Source organism: Pelodiscus sinensis, chromosome 2, assembly GCF_049634645.1.
Source record: "Pelodiscus sinensis isolate JC-2024 chromosome 2, ASM4963464v1, whole genome shotgun sequence".
Taxonomy (NCBI): Eukaryota; Metazoa; Chordata; order Testudines; family Trionychidae; genus Pelodiscus; species Pelodiscus sinensis.
The window spans coordinates 146,743,330-146,770,149 of record NC_134712.1 but is presented as its reverse complement, the minus strand read 5'-3'; the positions used below and the strand labels follow the sequence as shown (position 1 = coordinate 146,770,149).

The window sequence follows — 26,820 nt, the reverse complement described above, 5'->3', positions numbered from 1 at the left end:
AGCTGCAATGGTAGGTCCGGGAGACTGGAAGAAAGTGTGCCCAAGGATGGAGTGAAACATTTAGAGAGAACTCAGCGATTAGCCAAACCAGGGAAGGGGTTGAGTCTCCTTCCGAGCATGAAGAATTCTGGGTGTATAATGCTATTGCTGTAGTTTGGTGGCATTTTACAGCCACTTTGCTCAGATATAAATGATGGCACAAACTGCAAACCAGTGGAGAATCAGTTCCTAGAACTTTTCAGATTGGATTTCTACACTGCAGAGTTTTTGCACAAGAAGCTTTTTGTGGAATAGTTCTTGCGCAAAAACTTCTTGCGCAAAAGCGTGTCCAGACCTCAAAGCTCATTGAAAAAGTGATGTGCTTTTGCGCAAGAGAGTGTCCACGCTGCACAGACACTCTTGCACAAGAAAGCTCTGATTGCCATTCATAGAATGGCCACCAGAGCACCTGTGCTTTTTCCGATAGGGGTTTCTTGTGCAAAAACCCCTCCGGAACATCCACACCTGCCTTTTTGCACAAGAGCTGTAGAGCAAAAAGGAGTTCTTCCTCATGGGGAGAGGAATAACTGTACTGCAAAAGCCCTCTGGGCTGTCGTTTTTTTTTGCGCTAAAACGTGCTTGAGGTGTGGATACTACCTTGTAGTGTAGACATAGCCATTCTGTTTAGAAAGAGGAGATAGACTTAGCCAGCATCTTCTCATATACTGTGTCAACAATTGCATATATGCAGCAGAATGCACCAGAAAAAAGTCACATTAATTGTGAATGCAATGAAAAAATGGATAGCATTACTGATAATTACATCACACATATTTAGTTTGTTCTTAATGTACCTAAAAAACTCCAGGAGTAAGGACAATATTATTTATTATTATTTTGGCTGCAGGTAGCTTAAAATTCCAGAGTAACATCTGATACCCATGATCCTTGTATGCTTTAGTAATTGTGTGCAATTAAATGGTCACATCTGGAATTGAGCCCAGGTCTTATTCTGTCTGCTAAGCAAACATTCCTCAACCAAATGAGTTCTCACATCAGTGGGAATTTTGTTTTCCCAGTTACTCATGTAATTTGCCATGTGAACTGATGCGTGTAAAGCACTGAAGTTAAAACAGGTCATCTAAAATAAGTGCTCTTCTCTTCTCTCCAGTTACCGGCTAAGACAGAAGTTGGTCCAGCTTTTTAGTGCTAAGCGGCAATGCAAAGAAGAAGACGACAAATGGAGACAAGAGACAGCTGCCTTTTTCATCCAGGTTGCGTGGAAAAAACATCTGAACCATGGCCTTCTGAAATCAGCGCCTTCATATAAAAACCTAAAATCTATAAATAAAAGCAACTCCACCTTAAAAACTAGCAAGCAATCCATCCTTAAGCAGATATACGGTAATTGTCTTGTGGTGGCTGCAATTTAAAATTTCAGAATTTAAGCATTGCTTTGCTGATGCATCAGAGTTAGAAGTCCATTTTTTATACATAGATAAATCCAAAGTATTGAGAGGAGGGGATGTTTGGATGCTTTTAAGGTTAAAAAATAGGGTTTAGAAATGATTTGCATCTAAAACAGCATGGGTCACTGCATATCATTACTCCAAAACAGGTGTCCCTCAGCCAACCAGACAGCTCCCTATATTTATACTTTATTAGCCCTGCTCACGAGAGAATGCAGGAATGGATTGAGCAGTTGCATTTGACATGTGGGATCTGTGAACAACTTGGCTGTTTAATTTTTGAAAATAAGACAAACTTTTTACAGTTTTATTTTTTAAATTTGAATTTGCCTTGCTAAGGAAGTGTCTTTTGTAACTGAGGTTTAACTTCATGTAGTTGTTCTGAGACCACTGAATTTTTTTACTTAAACTATTTTTACTCCACCTCTCTATTTAAAATATTGGAGGCGGCTTACAACATTTTTTTAAAACAAATAAAAAAATGTATATAAAGTAAAATACAAGACCCCTGAATGTATGACTTAGAATCTGACAGAGTAGTGGAGAAAAAGTTTTTTTTAATGACCTTCAGTACTATTCTGATTTTGAATGTAACGATTGGGGGGTGAAATGCTGGCTATGCGTAATTTAAAAATGAGCAGGTAAATGCTATCTAACACTGAATTGGTGGTAATTCAGCCAAACAATAGGGAAAACTAAAAATGTGGTTAAATAAACATATTTACTTTTTCTGTTGAAACTACAAATTTTACCCAGAATTAGTTGAAATTCTATTATGGATCATGTTAACAATGTTCATCATAAGTATTTTATGAGAGTCTTTATGGTAATCTTAAGACAAGGCTGCAGTTGCCAGTGAAATGGCCTATACCTATATCTAACCACAGCTGTGCGTGAATTTGTAAAAATGTGCTCATACTTGTTTTTTAAAGGGCACTCCCAAGAAGGAAAAGTTTGCCATCCAGCAAGATCTTCTTCAAAGCATAAACTTTCTGATGTGCACATGATCTCAGGTAAGGGTTAAGACCTTAGAGCAGTGTTTCCCAAATGGTGTTCTGTGGAACCCCGGGGTCCCCCAAAGTGAAAATAGGGGTTCTGAAAGAAAATTCCATTACAATAACATTTTATGATTTAAAAAAATAAATATTATGTGATTTTTTTTTTAAATATGTGCAATTAAACTAAATGTTGAGCTCATGACCTTGTTTAGCATTTGTTTATTATTATCCTTACTTACGTGTGATCTACTTTTTCAGCTCCATATAGTAGACTGCTATTAGGGATTCCGCAAAATTCTTTTGAGTTTAAAAGGGTTCTATGGCCAAATAAAATTGGGAAACACTGCCTTAGAGAATCTTTTGAAGCTTTTCTGGAATTTAAAATATTATATTTAGGTTTGTTTCCCTAAGTTTCTGTTCATACTCAAGTCATCTAAAATTATAATAATAAAACCAAAAAACAAGGTAATCAAGTGAACATACAGGCTAAGATATCATTGTGCTATCACTTGTAGAGCTGGTGTTCTGCATTCTCCACTCCTTTTGGATTTTTGAGTATTTTAATTTTCTCTTTGATATGAATTACAAGATCTGGTGAAAGAAATGTCAATAGGAAAAATCCTATTATATGATAGCACTGTACAAAGGATTGACACTAAACTCACCTGTGCACAAATTCATGTATACAAATGCTTACATAAATATAAATGAGACAAGTTGTGCGTATTTTTTTGTGGACACAGAGACCACATTTGATTATCCTGCCCAGACACAAGCTGGCTTGCAGGTTAAACCTTTTTTGAGATGTCTCATCTCTGAACCAATTCCTAGTGAGGCTTAGGTAGTACCTTCCTGCAGAATATTTTTAAAATCTCTGTCCCTGTAATGTTATATAGTTGAGGGGACATGTTAGTGGGTTGTGGAGCAACAGTTACCGGTAGTGCAGGTGAAAAGCAGGGATGAGGAACCTTAGGCCCAGGAGTGACCATTGCCTTGCCTGGATCGGACCACTGAGGTTCAGGCCTCTCCCCCTCCCCCCCCCCAGCATCGGGGCACCCACGCTGGTACTCCAGCTCCCCCTCCCCCCCGCGGGCTGGAGCACATAAAATCTACTCGGCTTCCCTCCCCCCCCCAGCTCTGGTGTCCAAGGGGAGTGTGGGGCCACAGTGTGGGTTCCCCCCCCCCTGCTTCTCCCGCATGTGCAGTCCCTGACAGATTTGTCTGAGTCTCATTGGCCCCTGACCCAAAAAATGTTCCCCAACCCCAGTGAAAAGACTGAGGAATAAAACTTTCTAATACAGGCAGTCCCCGGGTTACGTACAAGATAGGGACTGTAGGTTTGTTCTTAAGTTGAATTTGTATGTAAGTCGGAACTGGTACATATTGTAGGGGAAACTCTAGCCAAACATTTCTCCAGAGCTCAGTTTTAGTCTCCCACACCTCACTTCCCTCAGTCCTTTATTCTCAAGCTGAGGTGTCTGCTGAGAAAAGCCGCTCCGCGTCTCCCTGGTCTGCTGGGGCGGACAGGGGGGACGCTAGCTTCGCGTCTCCCTGGTCTGCTGGGGGAGGGGGGAGCGCTAGCTTCGCGTCTCCCTGGTCTGCTGGGGGGGAAGCAGCTAGTGCGGGGTTGCCTCACCCCATTTGTAAGTAGGGATCCGATGTAAGTCGGATCCATGTAACCCAGGGACTGCCTGTACTGAGTCAGTCACACTCTTGTAGCAAGTAGGTTATTGGTGAACATACTGGCACACTAAAGGCAGCTTTCTGCTTTCAGGCTCACAGCATAGCCACAGTATTACTAAGAACTGATTACTACACTCCTCACTGGGGATGCTGGCTGCTTGGCCCTTTTTGATTGACATACTCTTAATGGGCTGTAGCTAAGAAACCATACACTCTGCGCACATACATGTTGTGGTTAGATTTAGTTTCTCAAAAGTGTTTGGGAGTTATTGATGGCTTGCAGGGGTGGGAGTGGGATTTTTCTTTATTTTTCGTTTTTAATTCCTGTTTTCCTTCCTATTGTCCTCCTACTGCCGAGCTACCATGCCTACCCCCTCCTCTGCTTTTCTCACCCTTATTCCATGCTGCAAAGTGCTGGGTAAAAATTGGATGATCTTCCTCCCTGAAGCTGAGTGCTAAGCACATTCACCTCATTTGCAAATTGGAGTGATAAAAACAAGTTGTTCTTTTTACTCCTGTTATTTCCTGCGAATCCAGCACAGTTCACAAACCGAGCTGGATTCTGTTTCTCCTGTAGCATCAGCTACAGAATTGTCATGTTCTAATTAGTTACACCTGTGCAGAGCCACTGCTGGCAAGAGTTATTCCAGATGGGTGATGGAAGATAGCGACTGAACGCTGGACCAGCACACATGTAACAATCTGTAACCTGCAGTAGTGCAAAAGCCAGAAAGAATCCAACTTGACTTAGATCCTATGTTGACTCTGCAGAGGAATATTTGTTACTCATTTGTATTGCAGTAGAGTCTAGGGTTTCTTTTTGTTAGGCCCTGGATTATGGCTGCCCCAAATTGCTTACCATTTAAGTAGATAAAACACATTTGATCTGGGGCTCACAGCACCCACAATGTCTTTGCTAGAATTGCTTTGCAGAGTGGAACTCCACTTAAAAGGCTAAAATGTGAGCCTTAAAACCCCTTTCACTTCAGCTTCTTCTGCATGTGGGAGTAGCCTTGCTCCATGCAGCATTCAAGGCAACAGGACAGTTGAGGGTAGGTTGAGATATGAAAGGGAAATGGCCCTTTCCCCACGTACTGGGATGCCCATTACAAAGGGCTAGCACTTTCCACTACAGTCACAGTGTTGGGAGCTATTCAGCCTTTCCAGTTTAGTTCCCTTAAGTAGCCCCGACCTGCTGCTGAAAGGCATCCAGGACTCAGGAAGAACACCAGGCACGTGAAGGGCCCCTGCTCGTTTAAGAGTTGTACCCTGGACATTGTAACACGGTGGCTGTGTCTAGACAGGCCAGTTTTTCTGGAAAATCAGCCACTTTTCCGGAAAAACTTGCCAGCTGTCTACACTGGCCGCTTTAATTCCCGCAAAAGCACTGACTTCCTACTGTAAGAAATCAGTGCTTCTTGCGGAAATACTATGCTGCTCCCGTTCGGGCAAAAGTGTAGGATTGCTCTCTGCAGAACTGTACCCTCTGTGGGAGAGGGTAATTCCTATACCTGTTCATTCCGTCTTTGGCCTTCCCACTAAAGGATGCCAAGTTGATATGGACACATGAAATGAACTAAGATGAGGTGACTTCTGTTTTATTCCTGTTGCTGCCAAAAGCTTTCTGAATGACTTTGGGCAAGTCACTGCGTCAGTGTGTGCCTCAGTTTCCATACCTACAAAATGGGGTCAGTGATATTGGCCTACTTTGTAAAATATCATGTATTAGGTACTCGTTAAAGCTGTAGATCTCACTGCTACCAGAAGCAATGCTGACATTTCTGGGTGTCACTAATGAAATCTTATCTCTGTTCTATGCACAAAATGCAGTGTGTAGGTCTGGTTTCCACAGCTGAGAAAAGATTTAGATAAATGAGAGCTAAATACCTGTATCTGCAACCAAAATGCCATCATGCCAGGAGGGTAGGACATGAGGATAGAGAAAAAGGAACCAACCTATATAGTCCAAGTGAGCAGAATTTGTAATTAGCTTCAAGATCACACAGGAAAAGAATTTCATCTTAAGAGATGGCAGGTCAGTAGCAATGGCTAAAATGCTGAGAATGTAATTGAGAATAAATTCTCAAAACGCTTAATCTGTGAATAGTGGAACAGAGTAAGAGGCAAGTATTAAAAAGCACTATTCTGCATTTATTCAGCATCTGCTTAGACAAATGGTAGCAGGGGTGATGCAATCATGTTTTCCAAAATCAGAGGGTCAGTTTGAATGGCCAAAGTGGTCCTTTCTAGTCATAATAGCTGCAATTCAACTAGCAGACCATGCATAGTTAAAAAGCTGTCTCCCTGATTTTAAATGTTTGCTAATTTTCTTAAATTATTGTCCTAACATCAGATTCTTTTCTTGATGCTCTCTGATATGTTTACAGAACTCTCTTGGATTATGGAAAACTCTTACAGCAGCACTGTCCTTGAATTTTAGTTCATAATGATAGAAAAGTTTGTGTCACTAAACAGACAAACAGGCTCTATTTAAGACAATACCCCTGTTCATTCTTAATATAGACTAGAAAACTACAGCAGACAGGTGCCTTACACCTTTGCATACAGATTTATGGAACTGCTGAAGACAGATTTTAAAACAAGTGTTTTGCGTAGTTCTTTGGTTCAGGGACAACAAATCTCTGTGCTCTTGTCTTTTAATGAAATAGCGAGGCTATTTGCAGTGTTGAGTAGACTTTACCTTTCATAAGTTGGTGACGAGTAGGATAGTGATAGGAACTTTGCCCAGTGCCTGCAGAACAGTACCTACTTTCATTCACCTAATAGGAGCTAAGGGAACTTTAGCCCTGTCTTAAAGACAATAACGTGTTTTCCATCTGATGCCCTTCGAGCATGACAACATTAAGTTTGTTGGAAAAGTTCAGAGCTGTCAGTGGCTAATGCCAGAAACAGTATTTTTGACGTAGGTGTCTAGAGTAGGTCAAAATGGACTCAAGTTTGATTCATCTCACTGAGAAGGGTACAGCTGGGAAGGAGAAGAATATCGACGCTAACAACATTCTTGTGGCTTGTGAAAAATCTGCCAACTGGAGATTAGCCCCAAACTAGTTTAAGACACTCACTGGTATATGCAGCCTGAAAGTTTTGAGATAGGGACAAAAAAAAAAGATATTGATAGGAGGCAGCTTTCAGGCTCAGGTGTGCTACAGAAACAAAGGCCCTGGAAACAAGCACTACCAGAAAACCATAGCAAAGGATAAAAACTGAATTTGGTGGATGTTTTCAAACAACTATTTTAATTCATGGGAAAGGGAAGAGAAAGCAGGCTTCCTCTCCCACCATATGTACCCATGCTTGACAGAAAACTGCAACCACAAAGTCCTTGTTTAAAATACCTGATTATACATGGATGTCTGTATCACACTATTGTGCACTTTTATTTTTTACCTAGTTTGCAACATGTAAACAACTTCCCTGCCACAAGATGATGCAAAGAGTAAGACGTTGTTTGTCAGCTATATAATATTTTGTACATGTATTATCAAAATGACCAGGGATTGGAAGGTTTGGAATTCCCAGAATGTAAACAAGCTCTGCAAGAGTAAAGGTGGATTCCCTCTGGGAAATTCAAAACCAAGTCTAGAACAGTCATGTGCACACTGCAAGAAGTTCTTGTTTTTAAATGAAAGGTTTATAAATCATCAAGCTCTCACTAACAGTGTTACCCAAAAGACCTTGCTGTTTCCTGGGCAAATTCAACAAATCAGCATCATGTGGCTGTTACCTGTAAATATTTCAATAATTAGCTAGATTAAAGTATGCCAAAGAGATGTAGGTTAAGTCATTTAAGTACTTTTGATAATTCCATTTACCATAGACTCCAACTGCATAGTTAAGATTGGTTTTCTTTGTTTGTGGCATGCTGATGAAACTTTGGACAGCTCTATTACATATGGCCTTTTTTACCTAAGAAAGTATTGATTTATGAAGACCTGAAGGGTAGGGATCTACAGAAGACTGCTGCTTTCCTTAAAAAATAAAAAAAAAATAAAAAAAAATCAATATTATCCTATAGAAATAATTAACTTTTTTTTTTCCAGTAAGCAACCTGCAGTATGTTAATCTGTTGGAACCTGAAGGTAAACTGAAGCAGTTTTCATACAACATGAGACCAACCACTGCTGCAAAGTCAAAAAACAAAAGACCCACGTATTAAGCAAAGCTGAGAAGTAATTCCAAGGAACCTGAGAATTTAAAGAATGTATGAATCTTTTTTGTAATTTAAAAAAGTATACAAAATATTAATCTAACAAAGATATATGCCATTATTGCATTATATATGCCAAAAAAGACTTCCAGGAAGTTGAATTTATTTTGTGTACATATGAAATTTAGAATTAAGTAATTTATTTACTGACAGTAAATTGTGTAAAGTGAAAAAATGTTAAAATTATCAAAATTATTGGTGTTTTGAAAATGTTGTTAGCTCTCTGTTCAGCCAAATATGAAGTTTGAAAAAAACTTTTTGAAAAAAGATTTTGTTTCAGTATTTCCAAGTCAAATTTTCTCAACTCTTTCTTTCACAAAAATTTGATTTTTTTGGGGGGGGGGGGGAGCAATGACAGAAAATGCTAGAAAACTGCAATTTCCTGTGGGACTGAAATAATTGTTTTTCCAGGCTGTTTTAGTCTCACCCTTCATGCACACACAGCCAGTTAAGTAATGGGTAGAGTTATGGGTTACATTATTTTGGGGGGGGGGGGGGAAATCTGTCTAATTTCACTCCTAGTTCAGAGTAACAAACTTTTAAATTTCTTATAAGAAGTTGGATCATTAATTGTACCTCAAAATCTACATCGAGCAGAAAGTATAGCCTCCATAAGTGTATCAGCTCAACTGCACTCCAGGATTGATTCTTCACCAAAGAGGAACAATGTGTTTGAACTCAGTGTTAATGGACTGGTAGAAATTGTACGTGAAAGAACGGTCCATGTTAAGTTTCTAAAGTGAAAGTCTGGCCTTACAGAAGGCAGTGGGGTCAGGATTTCACCATTTATCGCATATATTCACTACTTTCCCATCTCCCTTTAAAACAAAGGGAATTTGTTAGTGAAATATCCCTAATTGTAGATGTAAATGCATGCCATAGAGCTGCCACCACTTTTCAGTGATTCCTTACTGTGCATTCCAATAGGTGTGGGGGGGCCACTGAGTACACAGTCAAACACTTTTCCCTTCGCAGTGTATTTTGGGTTGGGTCAGCTGTGGTGTCCCCTGGAGTGGTGCTTTGATGGTGGAGTAGATAGGACACAGGACACAGCCTTCCCACTACCCCTTCAGTTCCTTGTTACCATCAGTGATGGTCACTGGAGCTTCTTCATACTCTAGCTCAGGCGTGGTCAACCTGCAGCTCTACTCTCTCCCCTCCCCTCCCCATCAGTGCAGTTCACGAAGCCGCCCCCAAAATGGCAGCCACGGACAGGAGCTTGCTGAGGCCAAAAAGCATTCTTAAAAGGCCAGTTATGGGGTTTTTTTTGGGGGGGGGTCCTTTTTTTTCGAGGAGGGGGCTCCTTTGTTTTGCCCTGGCTCTTCATCCGGAACTGGTTGGCCACCCCTGCTCTAGCTTAGCAAGTGCTTTCTCCATGGTACCCCACACATAGTTGTATATAATTCTACATTTAGTCTCTTGTATCTGTAACTGTAGTTAAGTTTAGTCAGCTTCCAGGGGGATTTCCCCATGTTTCCAGGTCCCCTAACCAGGGCATGCTGCTGCTGTCCCAGTGGCTTAAGTCCTGTGAGAGCTGCCTGAAGCCTATGCCCAAGGGCGATCTGCACTCTAAGTGCCTGTGAAAGGGCCATCAAATGGATTAAGTGTCCCAGTTGCAAAAGCTTCAGGCCCAGAACAGAAACAGCAGGTCTCTCACCTAAAGCTCCTGCTAATGGATGTAGTGCTTTGCCCCCAACCTCCACCAAAATCAGCAAGGGTGAGCAGAACATTAAGAAAGGAAGTGGTGCTAGTGTTCTCTCTCTCTCTCTCTCTCTCTCGGCATCTCAGCACCAAGGAGTCCCACACCAAGGCCAAAGGAGGGTTTGAACATTCACCACCATTCATACTCCCCAGTGCCGCATAAGAAAAAAAAGTGGACAGAGGCCGGTCCCCTGCCAAGCATCCACAAAAGAATCCTAGGGGGTGCACCTTAAGTCCAGGCACCTAAAGTCTGGGATGCAAATTCTGGCATCATCGACCCTGGTCCCACTAGGATGTTCATCAAATCCTGTGCTGGTGGAATCATCTGGTCTTGAGGACCCGCAGGAGAAGTTGAAACTGCCTTCCACACCTGACTTCTTCAAGGCTGTCCAAAGATTTCATTACTATGAAAGCACATTTGCCAACACGGCATGTATGGGCACGAATGCCAACTCGGACACCAGCGCCAATGCAAACCTCGCCACTGCCATTCTTAGCAATCTTCATAGCATCGGGATGTTACAACTTGGTCAAGGATCCAGCCTCAACCTTGATGGCCTACTCCATGAGAGCAACACCATCCTCAGCAGTGTTCCTCATGCAAGTCCCTATCCAGGACATATGTAGGGCAGTGACCCGGTCTTCCATTCCATCCAACCTCTAGAGGCTAGAGATGATGCAGTCTTCAGCAGGGCAGTTCTGCAGTCAGTAGCCAGGTGTACTCCGACCCCTCCTCCAGAAAAACTGTTGGTGAGTCACCTGTTGGAATGCACATGAGCAATCACTGGAAGAACAGCTATCTACCTCTCGTAACTGTAGTTCTTTGAGATGTGTTGCTCATATCCATTCCAAATCCCACACACCTTCCCTCGGTTGGAGTACTTTAGCAAGAAAGAACAGAAGAGGTAGCAGCATTCTATATACTCCACCATCAAGGCACCACTCCAGGGGATCCCACAACCAACCCAATGGGTACTGTTAAGGGGAAACTTTCTGATGATCGTGCATTTAGCACATGCACACACCAACAGGAATGGACATGAGCAACACATCTTGAAGAACAATAGTTATGAAAGACAAGTAAGTTTTTTATTCCACTGATGTCAGATGGAATTATGCCATTGATTTCTCAAGTGAAACTAAAAGGCAGTCAAGGGAATCATTTCAGTGGACATGTTTTTAGGAGAAAAAATTATGTAACATATTCCTTTTATTTTGTCCTAAGCATTTTGTATTCTAGTACTTTGAAGTTATTGTTTACTACATTTCTATTTTCATATTCAATAAATACCCAAAATATTGTTATAATAAGCAAAAACACTGCTCATGCTTTTTAAGGTGGAATTGCACAACAAAATCATTTAAATATTTGTTAATGTTTTTCTAAATAATGGAAAATGACTGAATACAAGAATCCAGTAAACTAAGGAGATGTTCTCCACATCACTGTCAGTATTTAATATTTTCACTTCAGTAGCTGGGCTGGCCTCAGCAAATCGTCTCCTACCATCAACAGTTCCAAAACTACCTTCACTGCAGTGTTACTTTCTTGTTTCAAGACCAATATAATGAAGTACAAACAGATTTTATGAATTTTTTATTTAGGTTCCATTTTAAAAAAATGTATAACAAACATTGTTCAAACATTTTCCATTCAAAATTAAATGAAAGTAAATACTTTAAAGCAGATGTACAACGTTCATCTCATCAATATACTGAGCTAATAGAAGTGGGTCCCTGTGGATGCGTGGCAAGATACAAGTTGAAACAGTAATGGAGGTCTGTTAGCCATTGCTCTTGAACTTCACCACTCTTCAATGTCTGGAGGCAGAAAGGGAACAGGTTGAAAATTGAACACACAGTTCTACAGGTTGAGCCTTTCTAGTCCAAAACTTTCTGGTCCAGAAACATCTATCGCCTGGAATGATTTTAGTTAGCTGGAGGTCCACTTTTCATGGCCAAGTTTCCCCACAGTCCATAAAGTTTATTTACAGACACCAGTCATGGCTTTCAGCATTCTGTGCTGTTATTTAGCTCCAATTTACCTCCTGCATATTTTCTAAGAGCTCAGTAAGCAGTTAAAATGGTGGTGGTGTTGCTAGATAATATTGACTTCCTGTGGTCTGGAAAATTCTCTCATTTGGAACCAGTCAGGTCCCAAGGGTGCCGGACTAGAGAGGTTCAACCTGTACTCATGAAGCTTCAGTTTGTTAGCTTATTATTTTCAGTTAAACATAAATTCTATTACAAACGAGAAACTAAATACAGAAGAGCATTCATTTATACACCCAATTAATTCCTGAACTTCAAATAATGGCTTCCCCTTTTGTCCAGGAACAGCAACAGAGACAAAGCGCTCCAGTGAAATGATCTAAGTCTTCACTGCTTTTTACAAAATAAGCTGCAGATCATTTCTACAATATTATGAGTGTGTGAATTTATATACATGTGGTTCACTTGCAGTTATGTCAGAGTTTACCATAATGCAGTGTCTATGCTATTTTAATAACTTTTTTACGTCCAATTTAGAAATTTACAATGCATTTCTAAATTAATTTGTTGGTCATGTCTATAGGAAGGAGTTTAATAAAAATTCTCTCAGCAGGGCTATCACCAGATGAACCACTGGGAACTCTAGGGTAGACAATACTCCAGCATGCCAGATATGTCACAAGAAAGTGTAACACCACAGCCACTGGTCAAGCAGTTTGAATACCATGGTGTTAAACACCAGAAGCAAAGTCTGTTGTCTTCTCTTTGCAGAAAATGGCAGAGCTCTTGTAGGGCACATCTACTCTTATTGGGTGCTGTAAGTAACACTGCAAGCCAGCTGGCATGGGTATACAAAGCAGTGTAGATGGAGACACACGGTTTAGACCAGAAGAGCAGAATTCTCTACATGCATAGGTATATACTCTACACTGCTTACTATATGTCCAAGTAGAGTCTCCCATACCTCAGGGAGGGCACTAGCAGCTCTCTGAAGCTGTCAGAGCCTCTCTCTGCTCCTGGAGCCTTGCATGGCCACCTGTAGCTATACACTGCAGGGACAAGTATGCAACCTGTTTTCACAGTTGTGTTTAGCTACATGTGTAGTGCCTGTACTCTACAAGCCACCTTAAGTGAAGCTACAGCCTTATTGCCTCTTGTGGGAATGCACAGGCTGTGGCTTTTCTAAGAGCCACCTACTGAAATCTAAAAAAGCTTTACTTTACTTTAAAGTAAAAGGACATGCTAACCCACTCCAATCAAAACAAGTAACCCATCTGAGACACCTGTTTTTCAGATCAACAGTCTCCCAAAAAGTAGAGTGATAGTGCTTAGAAATATTGGTTGCAGCCCACCCAGCAAACAGAAGGGCTGCACCTGTTATAACTGTCAGCCTGCACTCAGTGACAAATTATCAAGTTCCTTATTTTTGGCAAATCTCAAAAGTTTTACTGTTTTAGTGCAAACTCATAGATTGACCCTAGTTTGTCTCCTTCACTGTAGTTTCTTCTACGTCAAGTCATTGTGTATAATAAAAATAACCCACCTCAGAAGCATATTGTCACTCAATAGATTCTGGTGTCCAGGGCTCCTTTATTTGGCTATTGTTCTCCAGGGCTACTACTTTAGAGGTGATCTTCCCTGTCAGTGTAAGGGTTAGACACTAAGCAGAGAAACCTGCACAGCAGCAATAGAATGGCCTTCCTGATACTGTCTGATAGTGGCATACTGCCAGCTTTTACCCTGTATGTACATACACGCAACCCCTCTATTCTGTGGGCTACTCTCTCAAGGTACATAGAAGGCAGCTATGGATCAAAATTTGGACTCCACAAGCCACATTCTGGTTGCCCCTTTTTTGTACAGGATTTGAATTTGTGTACACACTTAATTAGTGTTACTGAGGTTTAGTGTCACTGCTAGAATAAGATACGCTTCAAATCTTCTGAGGAAAAAGTTTCATACCATAATATCCTTGACAATCTGTTGCACAAGAAGTTCACTTGCCACCATGTGACTCCTGAGCTGTCCATGCTGCATTAGCAAACGCATCAACTGACCAATAACAGGCAATTCTTCCCGACAGACCCTGCTCACTTGAAGACTCTGCAGCATCACCCTCAACACTCGTGGCATGAGTGTGAGCACTGAAATACAGGATCCCCACAACATGTCCCTGGAGAGAGAACAGAGTTAGGAATTTTTCACACACACCGAAGCGTGCCCTAAACCCTTATGCTTGTCTCCAAAGGTGTCCGCATAGTTAAGATTGGTAGATCTGATAGGCTGTTTCAACTATATACACAGGACAATTCATGGGGATGCAGTGAATGTACATGAGAGAGTATTAGAGAAATACAACACTATTCCACAAAGGTTACAATAGCAAATAAAGGAGACTGTACATTTATATTCAATCTCAGACATTATTACTACCGAGGAAGCATTTGTGGTAGCTTATGGTGTCAATTAGACACCTCTCCAAGACCTAGTAATTTACTGTCTGTGTTTAAAAGGCACAAGAAACGGGGAGATTAATGCCACAAGGCATTAATCAATCATAAAATAAAAACTGTGTCAGACCTAACTATTATAAATTCTAAAACTAAAAACCATTTGAATATTAGGACAATTGTTCTCTTTATTGTACAGTGGTTAACATAACATCTACCACAATCTCTCAATTACTTAGAGCAGTGTTTCCCAATTTTATTTGGCCGAGGAACCCTTTTCAGAATTTCAAGGAACTCCTAGGTTTGTCAAACAAACAAACAAAAAAAAGAAGGGGGGGGGACCCACCAATGCATGAAAATCACATTCCTTCCCCAAAACCCTCACCCCCACCCCCCTTCCTTGAGGCCTCATCCACTCTGTTCCCATCCTCTCCATCACTTTCTATCCCTAGCCTAATATGCTCTCACTAGGTTGAGACAGGAGGTGTGGGGTGGGAATGAGGGATTTGGGTGTGGGAAGGGATGAGAAGTACAAGCTCTGGGAGGGAATTTGGATGCAGGAGAAGGGGATGTTGGCTCAGGGAGGGGGCTCCAGGCCCAGGAGTGTTGGGCTCAGGTGGAAGGTTGGGGGCCGAGCAAGCCATGGGCTTGTGGATGTGAGACTTTCCTTGCATGAACAAAATGAATTTTGTGTTGAGCACCACTACTGAGTTCATGTGGCTCGTTTGGATGTGCCACTGTGGCACCCAAGTTATTAATAAATATCTTATAACCCTTTACCTTTTCTCTCTGCTGACATGTCTCCTCTCCTGGTGCCTGCTTCCTCCCAACTCCTCACTCTCCTCTGCTGTCCTGACTCCTGCCCTTCTCACTGCCCTCAGCCCTCCTGAGACCTGCCCCCCTCCACCAGCCCTTCTCTCCTCCCTGTGCCCACTCCTCCAGTATCCCCACTCTGATCATGTGAGCTACCCCTCCTCATCCCCTCTCCTAACACCTCCCTCTACAAACCTGCCCTGCCTCTCTCCTCTGAGGCTGGTCCTTCCCCTGCAGGTGTCTGCTGTTCTGCTTCACCCCCAGAATCTCCTGGCACTTTCACCTTCTCACTCCTGCACCCTCCTGGTGCCTCCCCCATCCCTCACTGCCCCTACCTCTTTTGCCCTCTTTTTCCCTGATGCCCACCCCCTCACCACCCTCTGCCCCCGTTCCCCTCATACATGACCTGCTCCATCCCCACCTTCCTCATGCCCAAGCCTTCTCCCAGCACTTCCCCCTGCCCCCTCTAGCCCCCAATGCCCTTATCCTCTCCTCTCCCAGCATCACCCTGTCCCCCCTCCCACTGACGCCTCCCCTCCTGCCTTTTTCCTCATTGTCTGTACTTGGCCCCCTGGCATTTGTCTCTCTTCTACCCTGTGCTTTGGGTGCCTTCCCCTCTCCTCCCCCTCTGCACAAGCCCCTTCCTCTCCCAGCCCTTCCCCTTCCTCTACCATCCACTTTGCGGGGCTGGAGTCTGCGCTCAGTCCCCAGACTCTGAACCTGCAACTCAGCCACACGGAGCAATGCAGCACCCAGCAGTTTTAAAATCCTGGGCCGTGACATTTACGTCATATCTGGGCGTCTCCCTGCCTACTAGTTTGAGCATGCTGCACAAGGCAGCAGCAGCCAGCAAGGGGGAGCTCAGTGAAGGTTGCGCACGGCAGGGACGGAACAGGGATGGGGTCAGGGGAGAGATGCTCTGGGGCCAGGGTGGAAGGATGCGCGGGGGAGGCTGGGGCCTGCTCCAGTTCCAAATATTGGTGGAGCATGGGCACCATAAGCCCATACAACTCACTGCCCATGCCTCTCCTGGCTAGCCAGCTCTCTCTCTCTCTTTCAGAGGGGACAGGGGAGTGCCAGCTCCTCGCGGAACCCCTAGTTTTGCTTCGCGGAACCCCAGGGTTCCCCAGAGCACCAATTGGGAAACACTGACTTAGAGGACAAGCTATACGGACCTTGAAATCCAACCACTCCCAGACAGTAATTAAATAAGCAAAGGGAGTACTATAATAGTGATGGCTACATTAACAAGGCCAACCATCAACTCTCCAACACCACCTACTACAAAGAACTCAAAGATGACCCCACACCATAATTCACTCAGGAAATTAAGGATTCCAACACATCCTTCCCCAGACAGCTCCAAGAGAAATTCTACAACCTCAACCTCCCACAAACCCACCACACACGAACAGTTTCCTCTAGGACACAACTTTCTCCAGAAACTGTAATACTATCTCCGAACACCACCCATGCTGTTGTCAATGTCACCTTCCAATTCACCAAGAACCCTCACAGTGACAGAATAGCTGCCTGTATATAACAATGAACTACCCTCATATCCACCCTGAATACATAACCTCATCCATTTCACTCTCAGCTATTACAACTTTACATTCAATAACAAGCACTTTATCCAAAACTAAGGAACAGACAGATACTAGAGATGTGAATGACTAGTCAACTATCTGATAAGCAAATGCTGATCATACTAGTTGACTATTCACTCTCCTCCATCCCTGCTGCCTCTATCAGAAAGAGGCATCAAGCGGGGTGGGGAGAGAAGAGGGTGCTTCAAAGCAGCAGTGCTGCATGGAGCCTGGGGCCAGACTGGGCCAGCTGGGGACTCCAGGCTGTACGCAGTATTTCAAAGTGGCAGTGCCGCGTGGAGTCTGGGTTTTGAAACGCCACATGCAGCCCAGAGCCAGCTGGGAGTCCCCTGCTGGCCCCGGGCTGCACAAGGCATTTCAAAGCAACAACGCCATGTGGAGCCCGGGGTCAGTTGGGGGCCCCCACTGACCTGCACTCCATGCAGTGCTGCCACTTTGAAATGCTGCATGAAGCCTGATGCCTGGGGTCCCCACAGAGTTTCAAAGCAGCAGTGCCGCATAGAGTCCCCAGCTGATCCTGGGCTCCATGCAGTACTGCTGCTTTGAAATGCTGCGGGGAACATGGGACCAGTGGGGGACTCAAGCAGTCCCTGGCTGGCCTCGTGCTCTCCACAGCATTTCAAAGCAGCAGCGCCTCATGGAGTGTAGCAACAGCCCTGGGGCTGTTGTTACACTTCAAAGGCAGAGGCACCCTTAATGACTAATCAAATAGTCGATGCAAATTGTATCAACTACTCAATTAGCCAATTAATCTAAATTTAACATCCTTAATGGATAGTAGGATAGCTCCCCAGTGTGCCAACCTATTCATGAGCCACTTTAAGCATGGATTTCTGGACAAATGCATCAGAAAACCAGTAATATACCAGAAATACATTAATAATATCTTCATCCTCTGGAATGATAAGCTACACTCCCTCACAGATTTCCACCACACCTTTAACAAGGCTGCCCATTAATTTCTCTAACATTCCCACACCAGCCTCAACTTCCTGGACACCACAGTCAGCTTCAACAACATAACCTTTCACATAACTATACAAAAGCAATGCACAAATCAGCACACACACCTTCATAGATGCAATAACTACTCCAAATCCACCAGGAAATCTTTCAGTCAGGCACTCAGAAAGTATAGTATATTCTCTGAGGAGAAAATCAATAGTAAACACTTTATCTCATTTAAAGCTAACTTTGCTACATAAGGATACTCCCAGAGAGATACATTTCATCTTCGAACAATCCCCCCAAATACTCCAAGGAAACATGATTCAATATGAAAAGAAAAATCGCTTTGACCACATACCCTAGCTGTCATCTACCACCACACAATGGAACTTATTCAGGATATCATTAAACAATTACAACTAAGGATATTAAAATGCAGTTAACTGACTCCTTTGAAATGTGGAACTCCACATATAGCCCAGGGCCAGCGGGAAGGAGGAATGTAGAAGTCCACGTACAGCCTGGGGCCAGCGGGAAGTCCCACGGATCGGCTATGTGGTGGCTGCCCCTTTGAAATTGCTGCCTCCACGTGTTTCAAAGGGGAAGTGGAGCCTGAGGTCAGCTGGGGACTCCTCAACTAATCCCGGACTCCCCGTGGCATTTCCCTGGAACCCAGGGTCAACCAGGGAGTTCCCAGCTGATTCCAGGTACTGTGGAAATGCCATGGGGAGCCCAGGGTCAGCTGGGAGTCCCCAGCTGACTCCAGGCTCCACAGCTGCCCCTTTGAATCACGCAGAGGCAGCCACCGCACAGCTGATGTGTATCAGCTGTGCAGCGGCCACCTTGGAGTTTCAAAGTGCCTCTATCTCAATGAGACAGCAAAGGGGGAGGGGGAAGAGACTGACTAGTCAACTAGTCAAAAGACTATCCGATAAGCAAATGCTTATCAGACAGTCGAATAGTCTTTAACATCCCTAGTTACAACCCATACTCAATGGGGGCTAACTACAAAAGGCTAGAAACCTATGTAGATTTTTCACTAAGGATGCAAGCTTGCTCCAAGAGCTTACTCATGGCACCCTGAAAGAAATCTTGGCTGAACCCCACTTCTGGCCTTCAACTTCATCATCAGAAGCAAGCTCCACACAGACTGGGACACACCAATTCAAAGTGGAACTAGATCTTGTTGTAACAACAGATGTAAAATACACAGACATATCTCCACTGCTATGATTATCAATATACCTTTCAAGAACCACGAGTCCTAGACATGCCTATTATAACAAGCGGGTTCTTCATCCAGTGCACTAACTGCCCTTATGACAACAATGTGAGTAAAACCAGACAATTGCTATGATCTTGAATGAATTCATACAGACAAATGATAAAAACAGAAACATCTTATCGGCAATGGGTGAACACCCTTCACAAAACAATCACTCCATATCTGACCTGTTGGTCCTCATCCTCAAAGGAAACCTGCAAAGTACTTTCAAAATACAAGCTTAAATTCATACCTCTGTTAGACACTAAAAATCATGGATTTAATAAAGTCATTGAATGTATGGATTGTTACAACAAATCTATAACCTGCTAAAAAAATTTTTGGCCTAGGACTACAGAAGTGCTAATAGGCCACTTCACCTTGAATGTGTGTTAACCACTACACTAAACAATCTGTTCCACACGGTATTTAACTGCAACACTGTCAGTACCTTTCCCAGATCTGAAGAATAGCTCTGTATAAGCTCAAAATCTTGTCTTTCGCCAACAAAAGTTGGTCCAATAAAATAAAATATTATCTCACCTACCTTGTCTCTTTAAAAAAAATACATTCCATCTTTAGCAGTAAACATACTTGCATGGTTTCAATACATCTAGCCTTTTTTAGTCAAACTGATTTCCAGATTCTATAAAATCATGTCTAAGAAGCTTTGCTAAAGCTCAATACTCTAGTTAGTTAAGAGTATACACTAATTAAAAGCACTAGGGTCTTAGAACAATGACTTTCTAAATCCAAGAATTTTAAGTGTCACTTTCACTGTCCCTAATGAAGCCAAAGGTGAAATCCAAAGATTAAGGAATGAATGTTTACCTCTCCAGAGCCAAGATAAAATACAGTTTTCCAACATAACCTACAATTGTAATAAACAAAAGCTTTGAAAAAACTTTTTATAATTCCAGCTAATCCCATAGATGGTGGGTTTTTCCTAAATCCAACAATTATTTCAGAATAAGCATGAAAAGGGGCCAAAATACAAAGTGAAAAATGTCAAATATTCAAACACAGACATAAAAGACAGATTTTTTAAATTGTAGAACAAGCATTACCTCTTCTGCACATGTTCTGCATCCTCTTTGTCTAAAGTTAACAGGAAGTAAAGAAGACTATAACAACAAGAGGCTAGAAACTTGTACAGATTTTCACTAAGGACGCAAGCTTGATCCAGGAGCTTACTCATGGCACACAAAATAGATCCAGCTGTGCTATCAGGTATTACAGCCAGTCCAACCTACGAGACAAAACAAGTTCATTATCTCTCACACAAGCAGTCTTTTATTGGCATACAAACATGGCTAGAGTGGAACATTTCTCTTCTATAATAGTGCAAAAAAAAATCACTTACCCTTCTATTCAAATTAATACATTCAATAACTTTTGCCCTCATTTTCCCTTGGGAAACAACTCCTATGTTAAACTGAAGGTCGAAAATTAATATAAATCCAAATTTCCAGTAATAATAAAGTAAAATATGCCAAATAGCAATGCCACTTTTATTATACTTAAACAATTATTCAAGCTCAAGGTAAGGATTTAAAAACAAAGATGTTTGGAAAAACAAAAGCAATGGCCACCTGGCATTGCTTTTCTTGGCTGGGGATAGAAGAGTTCTCCATGTTTCACAAGCAGCTCCATTTTTCTTCCACTTGAAATTTCCAAATCCAAAAGCTCTGTATCACAGCCACTACTTCCATCAAGGTCTAGACAGGACTCACTTGGACCCCTCTGCACTGCTGCCTAATGCAGAAAGGTCACTTCTGAGCACAGAACCTACACCACACGCACACAAAAATATTTTTGCAGTGTTCCCAGCCTACAAAGTAAAATAACAGGATCCAAATTTAAGAGCACTAATCTGGGGTAAGTCTGATCTATAATGCTTTGAGATGTTTCATTTGAGGGCACCAGTAAAGAGCAGATACATATTTCCTTCACTACACATATCTATACAGCCATATAGAATCTTAATATTCTTAATCAGTAATTATAATAGTGTTTATAACATCTTCTAATATCCCATGACCACTGTCAACATGAAGGGATAGCAAGCATGTAGCCCAAACAACAGGAAAGGGAAAGATCACACCCAGTACTCATCTCAAATGTATCTAAAAAAGAAACTAAACTTTGAGCCTTACTCCAAAGGGCACCACACATGCAGGAAGAGCAATCTAGACAGACCAGTCTGTCAGCTCTCCTTCTTTATATCATGGGACAGAGAGCAGACCCCTCACTCCTCAAAACTGTAATGAAGGGTCACAGGAAAAGGGGTGACCTTTTTAGTTGGTCTTTTTACAAAAGTAAGGGACCTAGTCTAGTGGATAAGCAATGGAACTTCTCACCTGCTTAAACATAAGCATGTACTCAAGTGCTTCACTACATTAGAGCCATGGGTACAACTGAAATTGATGAATATTGTACAATGAGCCCCAGCTTCTTGAACTAATCATTCCTGCACTGTCATACCAAGAGTATTCAGGTTGCACCGCTATAAATCAGGACACTCTGGTCTAGCATCAGGAAGTGGGGAGGTGGCAGGGCAAGGGGTGGGGCTGGCAGCAGGGGGGCCAGAAATGACCCCTCTCGGTCTGGCAAAATCCCTCATCTGGGATCAGTCAGGTCCCGAGGATGCTGGACCAAGGAGGTCCAACCTGTATCTTGAAGATAAGCAAAGATTTGCATAGGCAGAAAAGATAAATAGAAGGCTGAAAACCACTATTTCCTGCTCTTTATTTTATAGAAATGGTAGATTAAAGAGAGAGTTCTGAAATGTCATTCTGGTGCTGGAAACTTTATTGTACTATACTTGACTATTAAAAAAAAACGTTGATAAATATCACACACTGGTCATCAATACTAATGAAACACTGTTTATTTGAATATAAAACCAGTTTTCAATGAGTTAGACTAAACAAGCTTGCAACAAATAGTTCTACTTTTAAAACAACCTTTTGGAAATTCACTTATGATGTGGGATGATGTTTATATTTCCAGTTTTGAATAGAGGTAAAAATTTTTAGCACCGCTAGTTTTATTAATTTTCCTATAGAAATAGAGAATATGATTTTGTGAATGTAATTAGTCAGTAGGTGGGTGAAAAGAAGCATAAAAATTTCAAATTTCTGGTAGGAATACCGCATTTACAATAATGGAGGATAAATGTTCTTGTTGGAATATTAGGGGTTAAATGATTGCTTGGAAAACTGCAAATAATTAAATGCATTCAAACATACTAAAACAAAAGTGGCATTAATTCATAAATCCTGTTTAAAGTAAGATTTTGAAAAAAAAATGAAGAGAGAATAGTTTATTTACACAGCTCAGCAAGAAAGACAAAAAGGTATTGTTTTGGCAAATAAAACGTTATATTTTCTTCTCATATCGCTGACCCACAAAATAGATTTAAAAGGGAAGTTGAATAATCATCCCCATCTACTGCATATGGCCCAAAGAACTCTCAACTCTGTGAAAATCTAACAAAGGAACTAATCCTGCAATACAATAGATCACAGATAATTTAACATCCTAACTCGTGTACAGAGACAGTTATTTCTAGATTCTAAGCCCAGAAGGTCCATTATGACGCTCTGAATAGCACAAGCCACAGAATATCACCCTTGATTTCTGCATCAAGTCCATCCCTTCTGATTCCGCTAAAGTAGAGGTTCTCAAACTTTCTAATGTCACTCAAATATGGCCTGGCTGCCCCCCGTTATCCCAGATCATAGGTGTGCGCAGCACATTTCATTAGGGTGTCATGTCTCCTCCCCTTGCTCCATCAGCATCCCATGTGCCTGCTCCCCCCCGCAACCTCTCACCCTCCTCTGCTGTCCTGACTCCTGCCCTTCTCACTGCCCTCAGCATTCCTGCGACCTGCCCCCCTCCACCAGCCCTTGTCTTCCCCCTGTGCCCACTCCTCCAGGAGCCCCACTCTGATCATGTGAGCTACCCCGCCTCATCCCCTCTTCTAACACCTCCCTCTACACACCTGCCCTGCCTCTCTCTTCTGGTCCCTCCCCTGCAGGTGTCTGCCCTTCTGCTTCACCCTCAGAATGCCCTGGCACCTGCACCTTCCTTACCCCTGCACCCTCCTGGTGCCTCCCCCTTCCCTCACTGCCCTTGCTCCCTTTGACCTCTTTTTCCCTGATGCTCACCCCCTCACCTCCCTCTTTCCCCCGTTCCCCCACACATGCCTTGTTCCATCTCCACCTTCCTCATGCCCACCCCTTCTTTCAAGCCTTCTCCTGGCCTTCTCCTCCCCTTCCCCCCCACCCCACCCGCGGAGGAAGGAAGCCCCGTTGCGCACTCCCTCCCCGCTCCCACGGAGTAGGGAAGCCCGTGCATGCAGCCCCTCAGGGCCCGACCCCTGCGGGCCAGCAGCGCTGCTCCCAACCCGACCCCTCCTCCTTCCCGGGCCAGCCGCACTGCACCCGATCCTCTGCCCGGGGCACCCCCCACTTCTCCTACTCTTTCCTCCCCCCCCCCCCCAGGGTTTAAACTCACCGTGCTTGACGGGGCAGCAGGGTGACGTTGCTGCGTCCCTGCCGCCTCTTTCCGCGGGGTCCTAAGACCTGCCGGTTTTGACCGCGCAGCCATGCATGCGCGACAATCCCGGCACGGCGCCCATTCCCCAGAGCGCCGAAGCGTCGCTCCTTCTAGTGTGAGGGCTCACATCCCTGCACCACGGGCGGTCCTTTGAAACATTAGGGTGTGCCTGTGCACACCCAGTTCACCCCGTGCGCACGCCTATGTCCCAGATGGAGAAGCAGCCAGGCCAAATTCATAAAATCTTAAGACTGGAAGGGATCTTGCGAGGTCAAGTCCAGTCCCCTGCATCCATGGCAAGACCAAGCACCATCTAGGCCATCCCTGAGATAAGGTGTTTGTCTAACCTGTTCTTAAAAGTCTCCAGTGATGGTTCCACAACTTCCCTAGGCAGTTTATCCCAGTGCTTAACCACTTTGACATTAGGAAGTTTTTCCTAAAGTCCAACCTAAGCCTCTCTGTGATGGTCTTACCATCTCCACTCCCCAAGTGTCTTATGAGAACTGGCTTGTGAATATGAATATGCATAATTTGAAAATGCTTTAGACAATATGCCTCATGTAACGTTTCAATTTTAATGTTACAATCTGCTGAATGTGTATATCCTAAATTTGTGCATGTATCATTCTTGTGCATAAAGTTAGAAATATGAAGCGTGTATCTGTTCATAATTCTAAATGTGTTAATGGAGGGCCATCACTGATGCCCCAAAAACCTAATGGCTTGGTGATCAACTCAACCACCTGTTAATAGTCTTGTTTGTCTTGTAAGCCCAAACTGTGGTTCAGCCCAAAAAGGTATGTGACCTTACCACCTGCTACTGGAATCCATCTTGAACCTGGTATTTTTCCATGGAATTGGGGAATGTCAAAGGATTCTTGCCCTGAGGGAAAGTCTATTTAAGCTACGGGAAGCAATCAGCTTTTGTCTTTAGCTGGCTTTTGAAACCCCAAATAAATCCACCTTACTCTGTGTAAAAAGTTTTACACAGAGAAAGCTTATAAAGGACTTTATCAATGAAAGAGAGATATGCATAATTTTGTTGGACTAAAATTGGCTGGTGACAGGGGGCTAACAATAGAGGTTCATTAATTTTTTATGATCTATTTTCATGAAGGACAACTGGACTGACTAATTCAGGGGAAATCAGTTTTTCAAAACTGGACACCTCAGAAGTGGCAACTGAACAACAGATCACCTTGTGTTTGAGGCTAACCAGAAGATCACATGGCACAGGTGACTGAAGGAGATAAAGGACTGGGTTCTGCATGCAGCAAATATTTCTCAAGTGGAGCAATTATCTTTTCCTTGGATCTGAAGTTCTTTTGTGCTAACTTAAGTAAAACAGATTTGTGTTTAGAATTCTTTGAGAAGCCTGTGTGTACACTTCACCAAATACATTATCTTGGAAAATTAAACTGTAAACACAGACCACCCACAAGGTAGAACTCTGGGAAAAAAAGTGCTCCTAGGAAACCTGAGGGGTCAGCAATGGTCCTGGGGATGCAAGGCCCATATGCATGAAGGGATGAGAGAGAAACACCTTGTATTTAGGAAATGTCAGAGGCCAAGAGACAGGGCTGCAGCCTACTGAGATCTAGAAATGATTACGGGCTAGTGTATCGGGACACAACACAACAGCTTGGTGAGTATGCAGCACAGGAACTTTTATCAGGGCCATTTGTAATCCTGGTGATTTTGGATGACTTCAAATTGTGCAAACAAAAATGAAAAGGGGCCTGATTTTCAGAAAGTGCTGAATGTGTATCCTCTGAAAATCAGGCCCTTTATGATGAGAAATCATAGAATCCCAGGGCTGGAAGAGACCTCAGGAGGTCATCGAGTCCAGCCACCTGCCCAAAACATACTAGTCACTTCCAAAATATTGGTCTCAAATCTCATTTAATATTCTCTGCTCTACTGGAGAGCTGGGTATGAGAGTTAATCAGAATATCACAAAGCTGTTCAAAATACAGAATGCACTTTCAAACACAATGTTTAGAAAATACAACAAAATGTTATTTACCAGATATTTACAGATACCATTCTGGAGGATGTCAAAACACTGACTTCGTGAAGGTATAGTGGACAAGCTGTGGCATACCACCTGTTTAAATGAAAGAAAACAGTTATATTTATGAAATCTCACATGGATAGCTGACAGGCAAATATATTATTGCACATACATCCTCTGTGTAGACATATGAATACATGGGCACATGTGATTGATCCTTTTTAAAAGTTGCAAAAGTAGAACTGAATAATTTATCTTTTTAACATTCACAACTTAAAGTCAAATAGCAGCAACTGTGTGTTTGCTGTCATTTTCTCCTTTTATCAAAACGTTCCTTACACTAACTTTTCAGGATTCCTATAAAGAAAAAAGAAAAATCCGACTATAAAAATATAGGCAGGCCCCACCTTTGCCCCTTTTTAGGGAAACATCCCAAGCAATTCTCCAAAAAAATCTATACAAGTTGGTAACTCAATAAAAACACTCATCACGGAGGGAGGGAGAGAGGACAACAAGGGAAGTGTATTACAGAAAGACACATCCCATTTTGCCTTCCCCACCCGACAAAAGAATGTCATATTCTGTGGATATAAAAAGCAGCAACAAAAAAGAGACATCTTGCTTTATAAATGGTATGAAACACTTTATGCTCACATAACCAAAAAGCAGGAACAATGACACACAAAGGTGACAGAGTCAATCTTCACAGTAGTATAACTGCATCACCCACAAAAGAATTCCTAGGAGAAGTTAAAATACACAGACCCATAAAAGCAGACTGGATTCTTATTCAGAAAAAGAGCCTTTAGTGTTTTAAGGGAAAATGCCTGGGTCAGAAATCACCACGTACAAATAAAACAGCAGAAAAGTGATTTTCGGGGATGCTAGAAATATGATACAATGGCCAGACGACTGGAATGGGAGTCAGGAGACCTGGATTCTATTCCAACCTCTGCCAAAAATCTGTTGTGTGACCTTGGGAAAGTTACTTGACCTCTCTGAGCCTGTCTCCCATCACATACTTTGTCTGCCTCCATCTATTTAGCTTGTAAACTCTTTGGAGGAACCACTGTTGTACTAATTTAGATTAAATAAATGCACCAATGAT

The 26,820-nt window shown here is 42.7% G+C and overlaps 2 protein-coding genes across 7 annotated transcripts in view; one reads left to right on the top strand and one right to left on the bottom strand.

Annotated features, from left to right (window-relative positions):
• Positions 1-11,495, top strand: part of INVS (inversin) — a 158,447-nt gene extending 146,952 nt beyond the window's left edge. For 5 of the 6 annotated variants that reach the window (XM_075921590.1, XM_075921589.1, XM_075921587.1 and 2 more), the window contains 3 exons: positions 1,151-1,383; positions 2,381-2,461; positions 8,191-11,495. In XM_075921590.1, the coding sequence (XP_075777705.1) occupies positions 1,151-1,383; positions 2,381-2,461; positions 8,191-8,306 (430 nt within the window). In that variant the 3' untranslated portion in view covers positions 8,307-11,495. Of the gene's footprint in view, positions 1-1,150; positions 1,384-2,380; positions 2,462-5,959; positions 8,088-8,190 lie in introns of those variants that run through there. The other variant, XM_075921588.1, reaches the window with a different exon arrangement.
• A 147-nt stretch (positions 11,496-11,642) lies between these two features.
• TEX10 (testis expressed 10) overlaps positions 11,643-26,820 on the bottom strand; it is a 124,980-nt gene continuing 109,802 nt past the window's right edge. Inside the window, exons 12-15 of the mRNA XM_075921592.1 lie at positions 25,725-25,805; positions 20,203-20,384; positions 14,013-14,223; positions 11,643-11,879 (exon numbers count right to left, since the gene is read on the bottom strand). Coding sequence (XP_075777707.1) covers positions 11,766-11,879; positions 14,013-14,223; positions 20,203-20,384; positions 25,725-25,805 — 588 coding nt within the window. The 3' untranslated portion in view covers positions 11,643-11,765. The remainder of the gene's footprint in view (positions 11,880-14,012; positions 14,224-20,202; positions 20,385-25,724; positions 25,806-26,820) is intronic.